The sequence below is a fragment of the Anabrus simplex genome, chromosome 1, assembly GCF_040414725.1.
Source record: "Anabrus simplex isolate iqAnaSimp1 chromosome 1, ASM4041472v1, whole genome shotgun sequence".
Classification (NCBI taxonomy): Eukaryota; Metazoa; Arthropoda; class Insecta; order Orthoptera; family Tettigoniidae; genus Anabrus; species Anabrus simplex.
In genome coordinates, this window is record NC_090265.1 from 715,606,035 (window position 1) to 715,623,914 (window position 17,880).

At 40.0% G+C, this 17,880-nt stretch overlaps 1 protein-coding gene across 1 annotated transcript in view; it reads left to right on the plus strand.

Annotated features, from left to right (window-relative positions):
* Positions 1–499: 499 nt before the first annotated feature.
* CSN1b (COP9 signalosome subunit 1b) overlaps positions 500–17,880 on the plus strand; it is an 89,863-nt gene continuing 72,482 nt past the window's right edge. The window contains exons 1-3 of the mRNA XM_067136035.2: positions 500–614; positions 1,042–1,131; positions 16,392–16,685. Coding sequence (XP_066992136.1) covers positions 582–614; positions 1,042–1,131; positions 16,392–16,685 — 417 coding nt within the window. The 5' untranslated portion in view covers positions 500–581. The remainder of the gene's footprint in view (positions 615–1,041; positions 1,132–16,391; positions 16,686–17,880) is intronic.

Genomic DNA, 17,880 nt, shown 5'->3' on the forward strand with positions numbered 1-17,880 from the left:
TGACCAATATTCTAATGCTCGTGTACCCGTTAACGTTGATTTTGACCATCTGTATATATTTATTGCACGAATGAAAAATTTACGGGTTGCTATAATTGACATCGTATAGCGTATCAGAATAAGATATTTAGTGGTTTTTAAATTATAGCGGCGCGAGCAAGTATGATCTTTACAGTATATTTACAGATCCTCGCATGGTGGTGGTTACCGCGTTTTTATTTCTGTTTATGTGGCTACACCGGCGTTTTAGTCACCACGCCCCTGGAAACTTCATATCATAATTTTGATCTCCTAAATTAAGTCTTTCCTTTTGGGATATGCGTTGCAAATTCTATGTTTCCATGTAAGGTTTTGTTGATACTGTCTTTCTTCTTATTTAAAAAAACGCTTTTTGTTTTAGTTTAAAAAATGGAGATAATCTATTGGGAAAGATATTCCTCTCCTCTAGTAGAATTGCGGTAAAGAGTAGGAAGCCCTGTGTGAGTTGTCACATCATAGGCCAAGTTTTCATCTTGTATCTTTGGACAATGTTACCGTAATTTCCGAGATTAGAACGAGAATTTGCAGGCCAAAATATCATAATGCCGCTGCCGATGCAGGCTGTGATATACCAGGTAATTGTTAGGATAATAATTTTAGAAACGATATTGAAGGATTATATTTGTTAATGGCTGATTTAGGTTTTTCGTGTGTTTTTGTTGGCTTTGTGGTTAGTATTGTGGAGCTCTTGTTATCCCACAAGGTGTAAAAATAATGAGCTACATGCCTGATGTACCACTACTGGTGAATATTAGTGATACTGTCAGTATTTTCTCATATTTTACTCCATAATTTGACACTTCCAGGTATCGTCAATGTAATCCCATGTAAGATTAGTGCAATATTCGGTGGAGCTGTTTGTAATGCATGAGATAGTGCAGAAAATAAGATTTTTTCTCATGAAGGTTGTAGGTGTCACTTTACTATAGTTGAATAAGTAGGCGTAGTTTAAGGAAACCTGCTTGACAGGTGAATCTAAGAGGGCTGTATGACATTTTTTAGAGTGCAGTGGAGCCTATGCAAGTGGATGCTCCACCAGAAGACAATGACAACAATGAAGAGGAACCATATACTGTTGAAAATCCTAGCTTGGTAAGTGAATTTAAGTATATGTTTGGGTTGGAATACGGAGTGTGTGATGTACAATTTGAATAATGACCACTTTTGCCGGTTTTATGTTATTTACAAAGATTGCTTTTGGTTGACTGAGTCTTCTAGGTTTACGCCCCCTAATTCTCACTTAGGAGTGTGACGAACATAATGTACCAGTTTCTTTATTATTTTGAAGTTGAGAAGACTAATGAATTTAGCATCATTCTCTGTTATTTTTTTCTCTACATAATGTACGTCAGTGTTATATATTTACCTGGTTCTGATTACATGAGCACTGAAGTACCAGTATGCTATTTCATTATTGTATATGTCTCAGAAACTATTTTAATGCTGATTAGTTATTTGTCTAGTTCAGGGAACATGTTTTCAACACAAGTGGTATATTGAGTTATTTGATGAAATTAAACTCAATAACTTACCCAATTGGTACACTAGGTGGATACCATGATTGAAGGCTATCTGCTGCTATAGGCCTATTACAAATTATTTTTGAAGTACAATGTGCAACTAGCAATAGTAATTTGGATCACAACTTAACTTTTAACTTCCATATTATATTTCACTTCCTGTATTGTATATGTTCTGATTAAAAGAGAAGTGCTATATTTGGTCATTGATCCATCTGTTGTCTCGTAGTGAAATGCTGTAGGTGTTCTTTAATCCAACAGTCTCGTTGGGAGTAGCTTTGGTGGAGTGGATCTTAGAAGGGCATGTAGGGAATTGCTGAACTGATATCTTTATTCTTGGTCCAACCTAATAATCTTTAAGGTAACCAATATGACTATACAAATGAGGAACAAAAGGAGCAAGTAAGAGGATGATCTGATGGCTATTCAGTGACTGGCAAATAGCTGTAACCTGTCCTGACATACATAGCCTGTCTTTGATGAAATTCGTTTTTGTGAATTTTATTTTTGAGAAATCTTTTTCTTCTTTTTAATTAATATTTGGATTTGTTGTTTATTTTTGAGAAAAAAGTGTGTTGTGTTGGGTTGTTCCCTATAAATAAACTTGATGAGTCAAGTTCATGTGGTGAAAGTAACTTATTTTCATAATTGATGAAAACATTGCTAAGGAAACAAATTATATCCATGCAGCAGAATCCTTGTCTTGGAGATTTAAAAAAAAAATTACTTTATTAATTAATTCCAACGAGCCAAAGGCTCATATACAGGAATTGTACAATACAATTTGTTTGATTGAAATTACAGTAATGTGTCTTATAACTGAGAACACAGCTTGGCATTTCGTTGTAATAAATTGTGAAATACCTCACATCCTGGACCAAAAATGTAACAAATCTTTGAGATTATGATAAACATGAAGGGATGCTAGTTGCTTTACGTCGCTCCGACACAGATAGGTCTTATGGCGACGATGGGACAGGGAAGGGTTAGGAGTGGGAAGGAAGCGGCCGTGGCCTTAATGGTCATCATGAAGGGATGACCATTCCAGGAGAATATCTGCAATATAATGAGCAGATGTTAAGTGAAAAGGCCGATTCATTTTGATTGAATAAATTGAATAGTAGTTTATAATAAATGGCTTTTAAGTGGGATTTGTCAGAAGCAGAATTTTTTTAATGCTTCCTTCAAGAAGGAAAACTCATTCAAATTTCAATCGCATCATCAGGAGCAAAATTATCAAGATTAGACTTGAACTTTATGGAGAGATGATATTTGAAAAAAAACCTGTGCAGATCTATTCAGCATTTGGTTTTATCAAGACTATAGGGCCAGGAAGAGAGATCGCCTGCAATGGATTCCATCCCAGTGCGTGTGTTTAATGGTTAATCATTCTGATAAATGGTTCAGCTGTTAGGTATCTAGGTGGAGTAGAGTAAATTCAGTGTGTTAGTGACTTTTCCAGTGCAAGTTCTAGAATGATGAGTTCGAGAGGCTACTGTGTAATTGTGTGGAAAGGAGAATGCTTTGCAATTTAGATGTGGCAGGAGAACTTGAAAATTTGTACCCTGGAACGTGTTCTTGAAAATTGTGGACTAGCTTTTGGCTTCCTCGAGAGTCTTAATTTACCAAGTTCGGGAAATTCCACAAAAATTTTATGTGTAGACCAATGTTAGGTCGGCAGGAAGTTGAAATTTGGCCGTCCTAAATACCTTTCCTGTTTCATGGCCATGCACTTCGTTGATCATTTGCTGGTGAAAAAGCATAGAAAAATGATGGGAAATGATACGTGAAGTAGCTTAGAGAAGACATCCTTCATATTTGCTTGTCAGGGACCCAGTCGCAAAAACATTTGTACGTATATAGGACGAGTTCAAATGAAGGCTGAAAAATTTTCTTTGTTGCTGTTGGCTGGGTTGGACCAGCTGTGATGAAGACAACTTGCCTGTTGTCTCTGATGGTGCTTGCATCATGTCTAATAATAATGTTATTGGCTTTACGTCTCTCTAACGACTTTTATGGTTTTTGGAGATGCCAAGTTGCCAGAATTTAGTCCCGCAAGAGTGCTTTTACGTGCCAGGAAATCTACCGACATGAGGCTGACTTATTTGAGCACCTTCAAGTACCACCAGACTGAGCCAGGATTGAACCTGCTAAGGTCGGGGTCAGTGCCTTAACTGTTTGAGCCACTCAGTCCGGCTGTATCATGTCTAATCTTAGGGCTACACATTTGGTAAAAATAAGAAAGCTGCACAATTTGAATTTTTCATGGTGTGCATCGGATAACCTTACATTTTGCCACTTGGTAATTTTCGTCACATTTTAGATGAACTCCAGGGGATGATAGAGGCCTATTGGGCACTAGTACTGCCCTAACATTGGGGCTCATGCCCCCAGACCCATGATTTTATCCAGATCTTATCCTAACCTATGGTCTTATTCACAAAATATTCTAACCTATCCAAGTCAGTGCGTAAATCTTTACTGACTAGTTTGCAAAAGAGAAGTAAAGAATGCAACATGGCGCAGCTCACACGACGTCACAGCACACTACACACGGATGGCAACTTACAAACTTAGGTCAGGCTAATGGCAAGACCATTGTTCTGGATGGATTAGATCTGGCTAGTGACAAGACCATTATTCTGGATTGGTTAGGTTGGGCTAATGACAAGACCATTATTCTGAATTGGTTAGGTCTAGCTAGTAACAAGACTATTGGGCTTGGGGGCAGGCAACGAGTGTCTGGGTGCTAGCCCCCTGGTTAGAGTTGTGAATTGGCCCACAAGCCTAATCCCTGTGACAGTATTGGTTATGCATAAGACGATTGGTTAGTGACAACACCATTGGCTAGTGGCAAGTACATGAGAGAATACAAGTGTAACTACAATCGTCATGCGCCATGACACGTCACTTTTGAACTCTGTGGTTTCACTGTATTCATGCAGTGTGGTAGCAGTGGGTGAAACGTGATGCAAGCTTTATCGGAGGCAGTAGCAACTGACCTGTTGCCAATAGCAACACAGGAAATGGCTACACATCACAAATTGTCGTAATGTCTGATTTAATTTTTGTATGTAAGAAAATATTCTTCTAAGGGCGGGTTGGTGAGTCTCTGGCAAGCACAGAGGAAGGATCTCTCCTCTCATATACTTTAGGCATCGTTTCACATTGTTTCTGCATGATTTTCACCTTTACAAAGGAAAAATTGAATGTATCGAATATCTTGTCATGATTTTCGCCTCCCTAAATATGCAAACTAGCTAGGAAAGTGTTCCCCAGAACAATGCTCTTCTCTCCTCTTAATTCTCAGACATTGGCAACCCTTGTTTATCTCTTGTGATGTCCGAACCATGCCATGTTAGATCTAAACCTTTTCAACTTCAATTTTGGAAAAAAGGAAACTAAATTTGAAAAAATGTTGTGTAAGTTTCAGAAAAAGTAATTTTATTTCGTAAAAGTTAGGTCAGTTTCAGAAAAAAATATCAGTTTTGGAAATTAGTACATGCTATATAAAACATATTTCAGTATCCAAGACCTTAATAATGCTTTCAGTTGCTAGATTGCGAGTGTAAAAAACAGTTTATTGTAGCCATCTTCTACAAAAGCTAATTGCATATTATATGTGCTTGTGGAAGTAGATGAAATAATTCTTCTGCTCAGAAGTAACTATGGAAAGCATGCCACAAATCAATCCCAAAAGAACATGCAGATGCAATAGTGTGACCAACAAATGCTGTAATCGTATCGTGAGAGAAGCAGAAAGTGGGAGAGAGTGGAAGTTGTTGGCTGCAGCTAATGAAATCAATTATAAAACTGCACGTGACTGGTTAAGGAGAGGCAATGTCCCAAGAAAGGAACGTGGAGGAAAACCGCGTTCTGTTTTGTCAGAAGATGATGTAAATTGTGTGACTGGGTGTATTAAAGAAAACTGTCAATTTTCATTAAAAAGCATCTGTTTGTCTTGGAAAGGAAAAGGCTATCATCGTTTCACGGCAGACCATGTCCAAAGCCTTTGACGGACGGTTAATAATTTACATGCAAGTCCGCAATTTATTTTTCCGATGGAGTAAACTCTGATGAGAATAAAATCCAAAGAAGAGCTTGTGTAAAAGTGCTCGGATTTGTTGGTGAACAGAAACACTTAATATCAATGAACTTCAGTCTCTATTGCAAGAGAGGCGTGGGACGTAGATGTGTGGGGAAAGAGCTGTTGTTAAGGGATCAAACTTCCATGTGGGCTGCAGCTCTTCGACAGCTCTGGAATTCTGGCAGAGAAAGTGTGGCGCATTCAAGAAGGATAATTTCCTGTGCTTAAAACGTTGTCTGCTAGTGGTAGCAAGCAACGGTCACAACATACAAGACATTGTTATATCTCCAGCCCGTTCCTGTTGTGAAGAGTTTTTGGGGATTCAGATTTGTTGTCGAGCTCCTTACAACTGCATATTCAATCCAGTGAAACATATTTGGAGTGCTGTGAAGACAGATATTAAGGGAGATCTTCATGAGAATTATAACATACTGACGAGGGTTGATCCAGAGGGTGTATTGATCCAAAAGGAATTCAGACTTCTCTTTTTGGAGAATACTGCCGACATTGCATTGCCGGTTGTCAGTGCTCAGATGTCTCCACTCAATCATGTGTAGAGGTATTTTCCTGGAGCTATGAGTGTAGGCGACATGGCTATGCGAAACGGAAAACCATGATCTTTGTTTGAATAAAAGAGCATATAGGCCCATTTTCTTAATTCTGTAAAAGACAGTAAATAAAATAGGCTACATAAATGAATAAAGCTACCAATTTTTCTGCAATTTTGCTGTAATTGTCTTTAGGTTTGCTCTATGGTGTTGTTGTTCACCAGCTGCTAGATGGGATTGTTGTCTACGTCTGTGATAGGTTTCAAAGTTATCAGATCAGTACAGCTTGCGCTGTTGTGACATAAAGATGGCCAAGCCACTCTCTGTTTGCACCAAGGAAGAACAGCGTTCCGTAATCTGTTTTTTGTGGTCTGAGAGTGTACCAGGAGCGGAATTTCATAGAAGACTTTCAGCACAATACGGGGACAATGTTTTGCTACAGTGAAGTGTTTACCAGTGGATTGAAGACTTCAAAAGGTGTCGCATGTGCGTGAAGGATGAGGAAAGATCCGGATGTCCATCTGCAGCCGTAACTGATGCCAATATTGAAGTGCGTGATATGATCCTGAATAACAGAGAAGTAACTGTTGATGACGTGGCAAACCATATGCACATTAGCCATGGTTCTGAATATGAAATCATGAATAACAGGCTTAACTTTCACAAAGTCTGTTCAAGATAGATTTCAAAAGAACTCAATGAAGAACAAAAGCACAGTCGTGTGAGAATCTGTTAGCACTTATTTGACCCGCATGCTAACGAAGGTGAAACGTTTCTGAAATGGATCATCACTAGAGATAATAATTTTGTGTTGTGTGTGAGTTGCAGGGATGTTGAGGACAGCACAAACACCTAGACCCCGAGCCATTGGAATTAACCAATGAAGGGTAAAATCCTCGACCCGGCCGGGAATCGAACCTGGGACACTCTGAACCGAAGACCAGTACGCTGACCATTCAGCCAATGAGTCGGACATCACTGGAGATGAAACATGGGTTCACCATTTCGAACCAGAGAGCAAACGTCAGAGCATGGAATGGAAGCATCCCAGATCACCAGTCAAAAAAAATTCAACAGTCAAACTTCTGCAGGAAAAGTGATGCTCAGTGTTTTGGGACTCTCAAGGGAGAATCCTGGAACATTACCAGGAAAAGGGGGAAACGGTGAATGTTACAGTGATACGCTGGTAATCAAGCTGAAACCTGCAATTTGCAACAAACGGAGAGATAGATTGTCGAAGGAGTTCTTTTGGTGCATGGCGATGCACGTCCACATACTGCCGCACACACCGCTCAGACTGTTCAGATGCTGCGTTTCAAGGTGTTGGAGCATCCTGCATACAGTCCCGGTTTCGCCGCGTCTGATTACAATCTGTTTGGTACCCTTAAAAATGCTCAGAGAGGCTGTTGATTCAGCTTCGATCAACAGGTGAAGGAAGTGGTGCATACATGGCTTGCTGCGTAACCCAAAACTTTTTTTTGCAGAGGGTATTAGGAAGCTCGTGAAACGGTGTACCAGGTGCATGGAAAAGCACTTTTTCAAGCACTTATGTTGAAAAATTATATCAACTAAAGTGTGCACTTTTTTGTGATATATTATAAAAATTGATTGCAGATACTTATTGACTTGTCCTCGTAAATATATTATTGTCTATACGTATTTTAAAAATAACTTCACTTTTCCAAATATGAAAAAACTTTTTCCATATTGGAGTTGAAAAGGTATATAACCTGTATGTATGTTGGGTATTCAGCCCAAAGGCTGGTGGGAGTGAGGTAGTTTCCTGTTGCTTTCCTCACTGAGCCAGAAGTTGCTATTGCATATCAGTCGTCCAAGCCCACTGAAATGCCTGCACCAGCTGACCCTATGAGTGACATTTTCACACCATTCATAGCAGGGGCTGGTTGCATAAGGAATGGCATTACTAGCATCATTGATTGAGTGAGTGGATTTCGGTTTGCGATGACATGAGGAAGGGGGATCTCGTGCATCTTGTGAAACAAAACAAGCCCTACCGAGCTCGATAGCTGCAGTCGCTTAAGTGCGGCGAGTATCCAGTATTCGGGAGATCGTGGGTTCGAACCCCACTGTCGGCAGCCCTGAAAATGGTTTTCCGTGGTTTCCCATTTTCACACCAGGCAAATGCTGGGGCTGTACCTTAACTAAGGCCACGGCTGCTTCCTTCCCACTCCTAGCCCTTCCCTGCCCCATCGTCGCCATAAGACCTATCTGTGTCGGTGTGACGTAAAGCAACTTGCAAAAAAAAATTAAAAAAAGCCCTAGTACCCAGTTTACGTGGTGGATGAAATAGTTAGGAGGTGTGGGCTTAAAGTTGTTTGCCACTCAGAAATGAGTGGTGTATTCCCTTTGTAGGATTTTTTCCTCCCTTAGGAGAAACTGAATCTATTAGCAACAAAAGTTTTCTAGATGGCGAGTAGAAGATGCACGAGATCCCCCCTTCCTCATGTCATAGCGAACCGAAATCCACTCAAGCAACTCATTATTTCTAGCCTCCATTGTTGGTGCTTTGTCAAGAATGACCAAGTGAATTGACAAAGACCGCGAAAAGAACTGAGCAGAATACAACACTCAGCTGGTAGCACGTGGTTATAGTAAACAACAGATTGACAATACTGGTAACCGGAACAAGAGTCTAATGTGCTCTGTTAGAGCGATCGGCAGCCTGTGATTGGCTGTTTATTAATTCACTTAGCCTTCGCCGAAAGGCAGCGCTTAATGTCAAGTCGAAACTCATACGAACTGAACGATAGGGCTTGATAGTATATCCTAATTTTCTCTCAGCAAGAAGGTATGTAGTGTATCAATTGTTACGTGTTGGTGGGATAAATAAATAAGACAGAACCTGGTAGCGTCCTATATCTAAAATTTATTAGCTACGTACTAAACCTACACATTTACACACACACACAGTTGCCGAGTTCACAACTTACGCAAGTACACAGGGCACACACTTACATAATTCGCACTCTATTAGTTTCTCATGTTTTATCTACAATGAGAGAGACACACACACACACACACACACACACACACAGAGTCTTGGATCACTTTACACTACACTCACTCAGCCGCTCAGTCACGCTCGTTAACGCTGTCACGGTCCGCAGTCCACACGTCAGTCTCGCAGCTGGTCCAAGACACACGCATGACAACAAGCACACAGAAACGAGTCCTCGGCTCCAACAGACTGACACTGACTGCACTCTTTGCTGACTCACACCAGCTGAACTACAGCAACTCACTCAACTCCGTAGGCCGCGCCTGACTTAAATACCTGGGCCCACGCAGTCTGGATGCTTCTAGAAGGGGCACGCCTCCACAATCTTCCCAAAGGCGAATACTCTCCGCGTGCCATCCAGATTCCTTCATAACGCCGGAGGCCTCCAATAAGCGAGCAGGACGAACCAGATAGCAGCGGTAGGGGCACTGACCAAACCGCAGGTGGCTGTCCTCGGCCTGGTGACGGGAGTAGGGAGAGGGTGGGCCTTCCTTGATGGTGAGGGTGCGGTTGGAGCTGGCTAGCTTGCGCTGCTTCTCGTGGTTATATATTGGCATGGCGGGCGCAGTGACCAAATATGCTACAATATTGTTCAACTATTATCTGACTCGTTGGCTGAATGGTCAGCGTATTGTCCTTCGGTTCAAAGGGTCCTGAGTTCGATTCCCGCCCGGGTCGGGAATTTTAATCGCTTCTGATTAATTCTTCTGGATTGGGGACTGGGTGTTTGTGTCTGTCCCAACACTCTCCTCTTCATATTCACACAACACACTACACTACCAACCACCACAGAAACAGAAACACGCAGTAGTGATTACATACCTCCATGTAGGGTTGGTATCAGGAAGCGCCATCAGAAGGGCACCCGGCCGTAAAACAGGGCCAAATCCACATGTGCGACGTCCTTCACGCCCATGACCCCACAGGTGTAGGAAAAGTGGTAGGTAAAGAAGTTTGTTTAACTTTTGTTTTCAAATTTGAGATAAACATTTCACAGGTAAAATCGCATTGAGCTATGAATATAGTATGTTTGAGAGTTGACTCATAATTCGTGGCATCTAACTTTTTCCTCACATTTACACTGTATGCATACACTGGCCCGACTGGGAATGGAACCTGGGGCTCTCTCGCCTGATGACCGATACAGTGAACTTTCAGCTGAGGAGCTGCAATACTGTTTCTGTGACACTTTTTATTCCTTGTTAAGGTCAGTGGCGTTTCATGATATTTAAATGCGACATCTCTATTTTAAGGTGGTTCTTCTTCTTCGTCTGCTCTCACCCTTGTCTAGGGAGCTCCTGAGTTGGGCAGTGGATCATTGACTTCCATTTCACCCTCTTCTGCGAGACAAATTTCTGACATTCTGGTGTCTCTACCAGGTGTATGCATAAGTTTTTGCTGGTTTTTATGGTAAAGAAAACATGTAATTTTCAAGAGAAGTTCGTTTTTTAAATTCAAAATATTGGCCATCGGCTTCTGTACACTTCGCCCATCTCCAGAGAAACTGCTTGTCTTTTGCAGCAAACCATTCGTTGAGCCATTTTCCAACTTCCTCGAAATTGCTGAATTGCTGCTCTGCGAGGACGTGCCCCATTGACGCGAGAGGTGATAGTCAGACGGCGCCAGCTCTAGGAAGTATGGCGGGTGCGGAAAGATGTCCCATCCAAGCGATTTTAATTTTGTTTTTTGTGTAACAACTATCAAGATCGGTAGAAATATTAAACTCAACTGCCTTGCTTTTGCGGACGATTTAGCATTACTTGCAAATACAATAGAAGAGGCTAAATTTCAAATTGAACAACTAGAAATTATAGCTAAAAAAATGGGATTACAAATTTCATTTGAAAAAACAGAAATGATGCCAACTTTTAAAGTTGATTTACCAGTTATTCAGCTGAACAGTAATAAAGAGATTAAAATTGTTCAGAAATTCAAATATCTTGGGGAAATAATAACATGGAACACAAATGAAAAAGAAGCAATAGAACACAGAACAACTAAATTTAAACAAGCACAAAGACTTACCTGGCCAACCTATAAAAAAAAATCTCTTTCGATAAACGCTAAGCTGAAACACTATAATTCCATAGTTAAACCAGAGGCAACCTATGCTAGTGAAACTTTATTCAAATTAAATGTAAAATCTACAACAGACAAATTACAGAAAACTGAGAGAAGAATTCTTAGAACAATTATTAATAAAAAACACCAAGTTGATGGACAGTGGAGATTGTTGCCTAACAACATTGTCTATCGTGAATGTGAATCAATAATATCTACAATGCGTAAAAGAAGAATTTCCTTTTTCTGTCACATATCAAGATTAGCAGACACCAGGATATTGAAACAACTATTCGATTACTTTTTGAAGAATAAAATCAATAATAATTGGTTCAAAGAAGTTCAGGACGATTTGGAAGAATTGGGTATAACTCGGCAACAAATCAAAGACAGAAAAGAGAAGAGGATTTTGAAGAACAAAAGCATAAGTCTCAAACTAAAAACAGTTGAACGGAAACAATATACTATATCGGACACACAAAGGGCTTCCAGGTCGGAGAGGATGAAAAAGTTCTGGGAGAAGAAGAAGAAGAAATTAACTCAAATGTATTGATTTCAGTGCTCCAATGTGGGCGTAAAATATGTAAATAAAAAATAAATAATAAAAAATCACTTTTCCATGTTTTCTGGCGCATTCTGGTCATCTTTTGATCAATGCGTGATTTAAATTAATCATTTGTTGGTGATAGCATTGTGCATTAACGGTTTTGCCGGGCTTCAAGAGTTTATAATACACAATACCGCTCTGGTCCCACCAGACAAAAGCGATTTGTCGAAGACATGTTTCACATTTTGTAATCGATGAGCGTGTTCACCATATGTTTCTACCAGCAAACAATGACTTTCCACAGCCTTTTTCTTTTATTTAAATAAGAAAAGCAATGCGTGCTGCAAATGTTCTTTTTCAGGCACAAACGTCGACATGATCACAGAATGACACAACACAGATGGTAGTGTTTAGCGGACTCAACTTATGTGTGTTGGTAGGTGAATGTCAGACGAACAAACTGACGTATGTGTCAAATTCATACACTGCGTACTGTTCACTGGTGCCATCTCTTAGTGTAACCGGAAAAGACTTATGCATACACCTGGTAGAATTTGCACTCATTTAGGAGACATTAAATAAGTATTGTTATTATTATTATTATTATTATTATTATTATTATTATTATTATTATTATTATTATTATTTCTTGCTTTTATACATTTGTCACGGTAGACAAGAGCCTAACCGGCTCTACCACAGAAATGAGATCACAGATTCACTAGTGAGTTGGATGAAATTTGAATAGAATAAGGGCATGTTTTAATAACTGTTAGAGAGAATTATTATACATACATACATATCCCACGTCGTTCCATCTTAAGTGATGGGTTGGTGAATGAGGCTTCTCCACCAGTTGCGGTCTCTGAACTTCTCTCCTGCTTCGATGCTTTCGAAAGTATGTCCTTGATGTCCTCGCTGTTCAGTGTCAATCTTCACCATGTCCTTGTACCCGAGTCTTGGTCGCCCTTTTGGTCTTTTGTCTTCAAGTTTTTTTTTTGCTAGGGGCTTTACGTCGCACCGACACAGATAGGTCTTATGGCGACGTGTCTTCAAGTTTTAGATCATACATTTGTTTCAGTAATCTGTTATCTCCCATGCGTCGCGTATGTCCATACCATCTGAGTCGCTGCACTGTTATTCTGTCCTGCAGTCTTACAACTTGAGCCTGCTTGTGGATTTCCTCATTACGGACTCTGTCCCTCCGTGTTTTACCAATCATGCTACGGACAAATCACATTTCTGCTGCCTAGATTCTGCTAACATCTTTATTTCTCATGGTCCATGTTTTGCAACCATAGGTCAAGATTGGTACGTAATAGGTTTCATATTCGATTCTCTTACATTTTGTTGGTATTTTCTTGTTCCATATTATGTCTTTAACTATTTTGTAAAAGTTGCTACCTGCCTGAATTCAGTGGGAAATTTCCTTGTCTATAGAACCAGTATTAGAGATAATACTTCCAAGATATTTGAATTGATGGTTCATCTGTAGCTGTTTCCCCTGCATTTTAGTGTGTCCCACTGGTTGTCCGTATCTTTTCATGACCATAACCTCACTTTTCTCTTGGCTGAAGATGAGTTCATATTCCTTAGCAGCTTCTGTCCAGGAGTTTGTTCTTGAAGGTCTTCTTTAGAGTCTCCCCACAAGCATATATCGTCAGCGAACAAGATAACTTTAATTTTCTTACCTCCAATGGTTTGGTGAACTTTTCTCTTAATCTCATTCGTCACAGTGATGAAAAGAAGAGGAGACAAAACACTACCCTGTCTTAACCCAGATTTTATACCAAAGGTTTCAGTCATTCCTACAGGTGTTTTGACTACTTTGGGTATCTTCATACAAATTCTTGATCCTGTGTATCATGCCATCCTGTATTCCAATTTTCTTCAGTGTTTCCCACACCTTCTCTCTGTTCACAGCATCAAATGCTTTCTTGATATCCAGAAAGGCTAACCACAAATCTCGGTTGTGTTCGTTGTATTTTTCCATTAATTGACAGACGGTAAAGATTAAATCAGTTATTGATCTCCCCTTCCTGAATTAATACTGTTGTTCGAAGAAGTTCTCTTCAATAAGTCACCGCCATGGTTTAATGAGATACATCTTGACTGATGAGACTGATGTCGTATTGTATTTCCACTGCATATACCTATACATTATATTTAGTTACAAAGCACCATACATTGGTTTCAAGCCTGGTGGTCATCAACATGACTGGCTGGATTTCATTTCTAACAAATGGGCAGTAGATTTGACCCCAGTATTGAAACAATGCACATCTCTGAGCTGTTCAGGTACGACCCTTATCAAGAAACAGGATAGACTAGTCTGAGCAGAGGGACTAATACCTACCACCTTTTTCTTTTCTCCTCATCTTACATTTCCCAGAGCAAGAAAGAAAAATTTAAACTGGCAGTCTGGGTGGATGTGGGGTGCCACCCTCCTGGTAAAGCTGGGAAGCTACAGCTCACCCATGAAGATGGCAGTGTGTGCTCCCGCTATGCACGCTAGCCTGTGTTCATATTCCCCCAGTGGGCAGGGTTAACAGATACCTGAAAACAAAATATGGAACAGATGTGGGGTCGAGGAAATCAGCAGGCTCGTATTCTCCATGTTATAAACTTTGTTTCAAAACTATATGCTTTTTGTTATGTTGACATCATAGTGCAGTTTAATAATGCATGCATTAACATTTATACACAGACTGAAACTTACAGTATGGAGTAGGTTGGCTGCGTGGTTTGGGTCATGTAGCTGGGAGCTTGTATTCAGGGGACGATGGGTTCGAACCCCATTGTCGGCAGCGCTGAAGATGGTTTTCCATGATTTCCTATTTTACACCAGGCAAATGCTGGGGCTGTAGCCTGTCTTAAGGCCACAGTCGATTCCAATCCTAGCCCTTTTCTCTCCCATCGTCATAAGACCTGCCTCTGTCAGTGCGACTTACAACAAATAGGAAAACACTTAGTTTATTTGGTTATTTATACCAGTTTTTTTTCAATTTCAATACATTTACATTTCTCTGAAGTGTTAAGTTTTTTATCCTTCTTAGCAATTTCATAAAAATCTCTGCATAACATTGAAGAAAAATTTACAGAAATGAACAGCTCAGACCTAATCAAGTCAACAGAACATAATATTTCCCACAGCTGACAATTTCACATGAACATGCGGTGGACTCAGACTACCTCAGGTAGCTATTCGTCAGGATGGACAACCCGAGAACTACAAATGATAAAATACAAAACAATTTTAAAAATCTACGAACTCACACCAGATAAAGAAACCAAGGAGTGAAGGAATCTATCCTCTTTGAGAGAAAGAAGAAAAGCTCTTGGTACTTACCAGAGGTGGAAACACTGGTGTATTTTTCTCGAGGTTCAGAATATGAACTGTCTGGGATGTGGGAAATTTAACATGAATACGGTACTGTCCCGTAAAATCTGGGACATCTTGCGACCGTGCTTCCCGTAGCTGAGCCTGGCATTGCTTCCATTCGTGTCTGGCTCCTCGCTTTCACCTATCCTATCCAACCTGCCTGGGTCATCTCTTGTTCTTTTACAACCCCAACGATTAAGGTTTATGAGGCCTGGGGTGACTCATTTTCATGCCTATCGTGGCCCTTTCCGTTCTTTTGCCGATACCTTTCACTTTTCAAAGTTTCGGTCCTCTTCTAATTTTCCCTCTGATTAGCATTAATAAAGGATGGCTGCCCAGTTGTACTTCCTCTTAAAACAATAAGCCACTGTACCTGTGTTTATATCCTCTTTCCTTAATTTATACTCATACTTTTGTTTTTGTTCCTTTAATTAAGTATAGCAATTATAAAGGCGCTTTCTATTTGGAGCAGTCGGATTGGAAGAATTCATACAGATTAATCCTAACTCTTCTGTATATTGACTGTAAGGTGAAGCCATTACTGTTCCTTTTATTGAACTACATTAATATCTCTTATAATTTGCAACTTAATACGAGTATTGAAGATAACTGTAGTTCTTATTTTTAAAGAAACAAAATGGTTTTGTGTACCCTCTTTATTTGTTATTCTCAAACTAATATTTATGATCCTAATCTTGAAAGGGAGAAACAAATAATTTGTGTGTGTTTGGTGGACAGGATTCTGTAGCCTTCCTTGTCTTTTAGAGTAGCAGGTCTGTGGAGCTTTTTGAACTCCTCTGAACTTGTTATTGTTTCCCTGAACTAGTGTATGTGTGTTATCAAAGACTGAAGAAACAAGTATTAGAAAATAGTTTATTATGCTTGTGACAGTCTTGGTTTATTTATAGAATATTTTTAATCCCAGTTATAAATTTGTGAATAGCTTTGTTGTGCCATTCAGCATGATACAACTGAAATGAAAGACAACATAAATTATTGCAAGGTGTGCTGGAGGTGACGCAAAGTTACTGGTAAGTGTAGATGAAAAGACTAATTCAGAATAAATTTGGAAGAAGAAAACGCATCAAACTAAGCAGTGCTTATCTGTGATTTTCATGGATTTTTATTTTGCATCTGATTTGTTCATCTTTGTGGACAGTGAAGTTGAAATGCCTTGTTGCTTTGCAGGACTTGGAGGCGTACGCCAACAGCTATTCAGGCCTGGCTCGGTTGTACCGGCTAATGTACATCGCAGACCACTGCCCAGCATTGCGGTTAGAAGCTTTAAAGATGGCCATCACTTACGTGATGTGCACTTACAATGTGGGCCTGTATCAGCAGCTGCACAAGAAGCTACAGGAGAGTTGTGGTGCTCCTAGTCTACCCGACATCGCTGGGGGAGGAGCGCAGTCCTCGTCGCAGGAGATGCCAGCTCTCGACCTCCTGTGGGTCGAATCTCGTTCCAAGAAGGCTGCGCTCAAGGTATCGTCCTACTATTTATAGTTTGACTGTTCCCGTCCAAAATACATTTCTTATGCTTGAAACTACGATTAGCTTTCAACTGCAGTAACTAGGTCTAGAAAGTATCTCCACCGCATATAGACACATAGTTACACCAGCTTTATTACATCATGGCCAGCCTAACTAACTTGTATGTTGTAAATCTGACAGTAGAGTGGAAGTAGGTTTGTGAAAGACGCATAACATGGCAACGCAAAAGAAATAAAATTTGATTGACCTATACGTGAATCAGAGAGAGGAAGTGGTAATCCAGTGTGAGAGTTTTGACATTGGAGACTGACAGATGATTTAGAGGGGAGGAATGGGTGGAATTAGCTCTGAATTTGAGAACATGCTAGTGTAGTATTTAGTTTGAGTTAGTGGGTGATGTTGACCTTCAAACTCTCGTGAGAGGATGAGGAAATAGTCGTGTTGTTAGCATGTGCTTCTGTCAGTTTTCATCCATATGGAATTGGCTCTTGTATTCAAGGCAGTTGATACATATTTTCAGGCTGTTCACCAAGGAAGTAAGCTGGTAGGGCTGTGTGGAAATGTCCTTGAGATTAAAGTGGGGTGTAGGTTACAGTTGAGCAACTTGCAGTAGGGGAAGAATAAAGAGTGTCTTTGAGACACAATTGATCTAATGCTGGATAGCAAAAGATGTCTTAAGAAAGGTGTATTTTGTAGTAGGGGAGTTTTGGAGTGTCCCTTGCAGTGAGTGGTTCTGCAGGTGCCTCTTCCATGAGGATCCCCTTATGGGCATAACCTTAGAGACTTGTAGAAGACATCTTCCTAAACTTGATTTTTCGCTTGATGTGCGGCTTGTGGTGGTATAATTAGCAGACGTAATTCAATACCTAACTGATGTAATTTTCTTGTCTCGAGTTTCCCAGCAGGTGTGATTAATGCACCTGTCTCATGAAGTTCATTTTCCTTGGAAAGGTTTTTCCTCTTTCTTCCTGTTTAGTCACATCTAGCCAAATTTATTGCATACATTCTGCCTTTGTTTATTAGTAGGGCATTATAATGTACAAGTTCGTGTGTGTTTTATGAATAAAGTGGAGGTTCATAATCGTGTAGCTGTTCAGTTTACTGTCATTATCATAATTGAGGGAGAAAATAGACAAATTTTTCAAATTTCAATTGCACCCAGCAAAAATACTTTATTGTGTTTTAG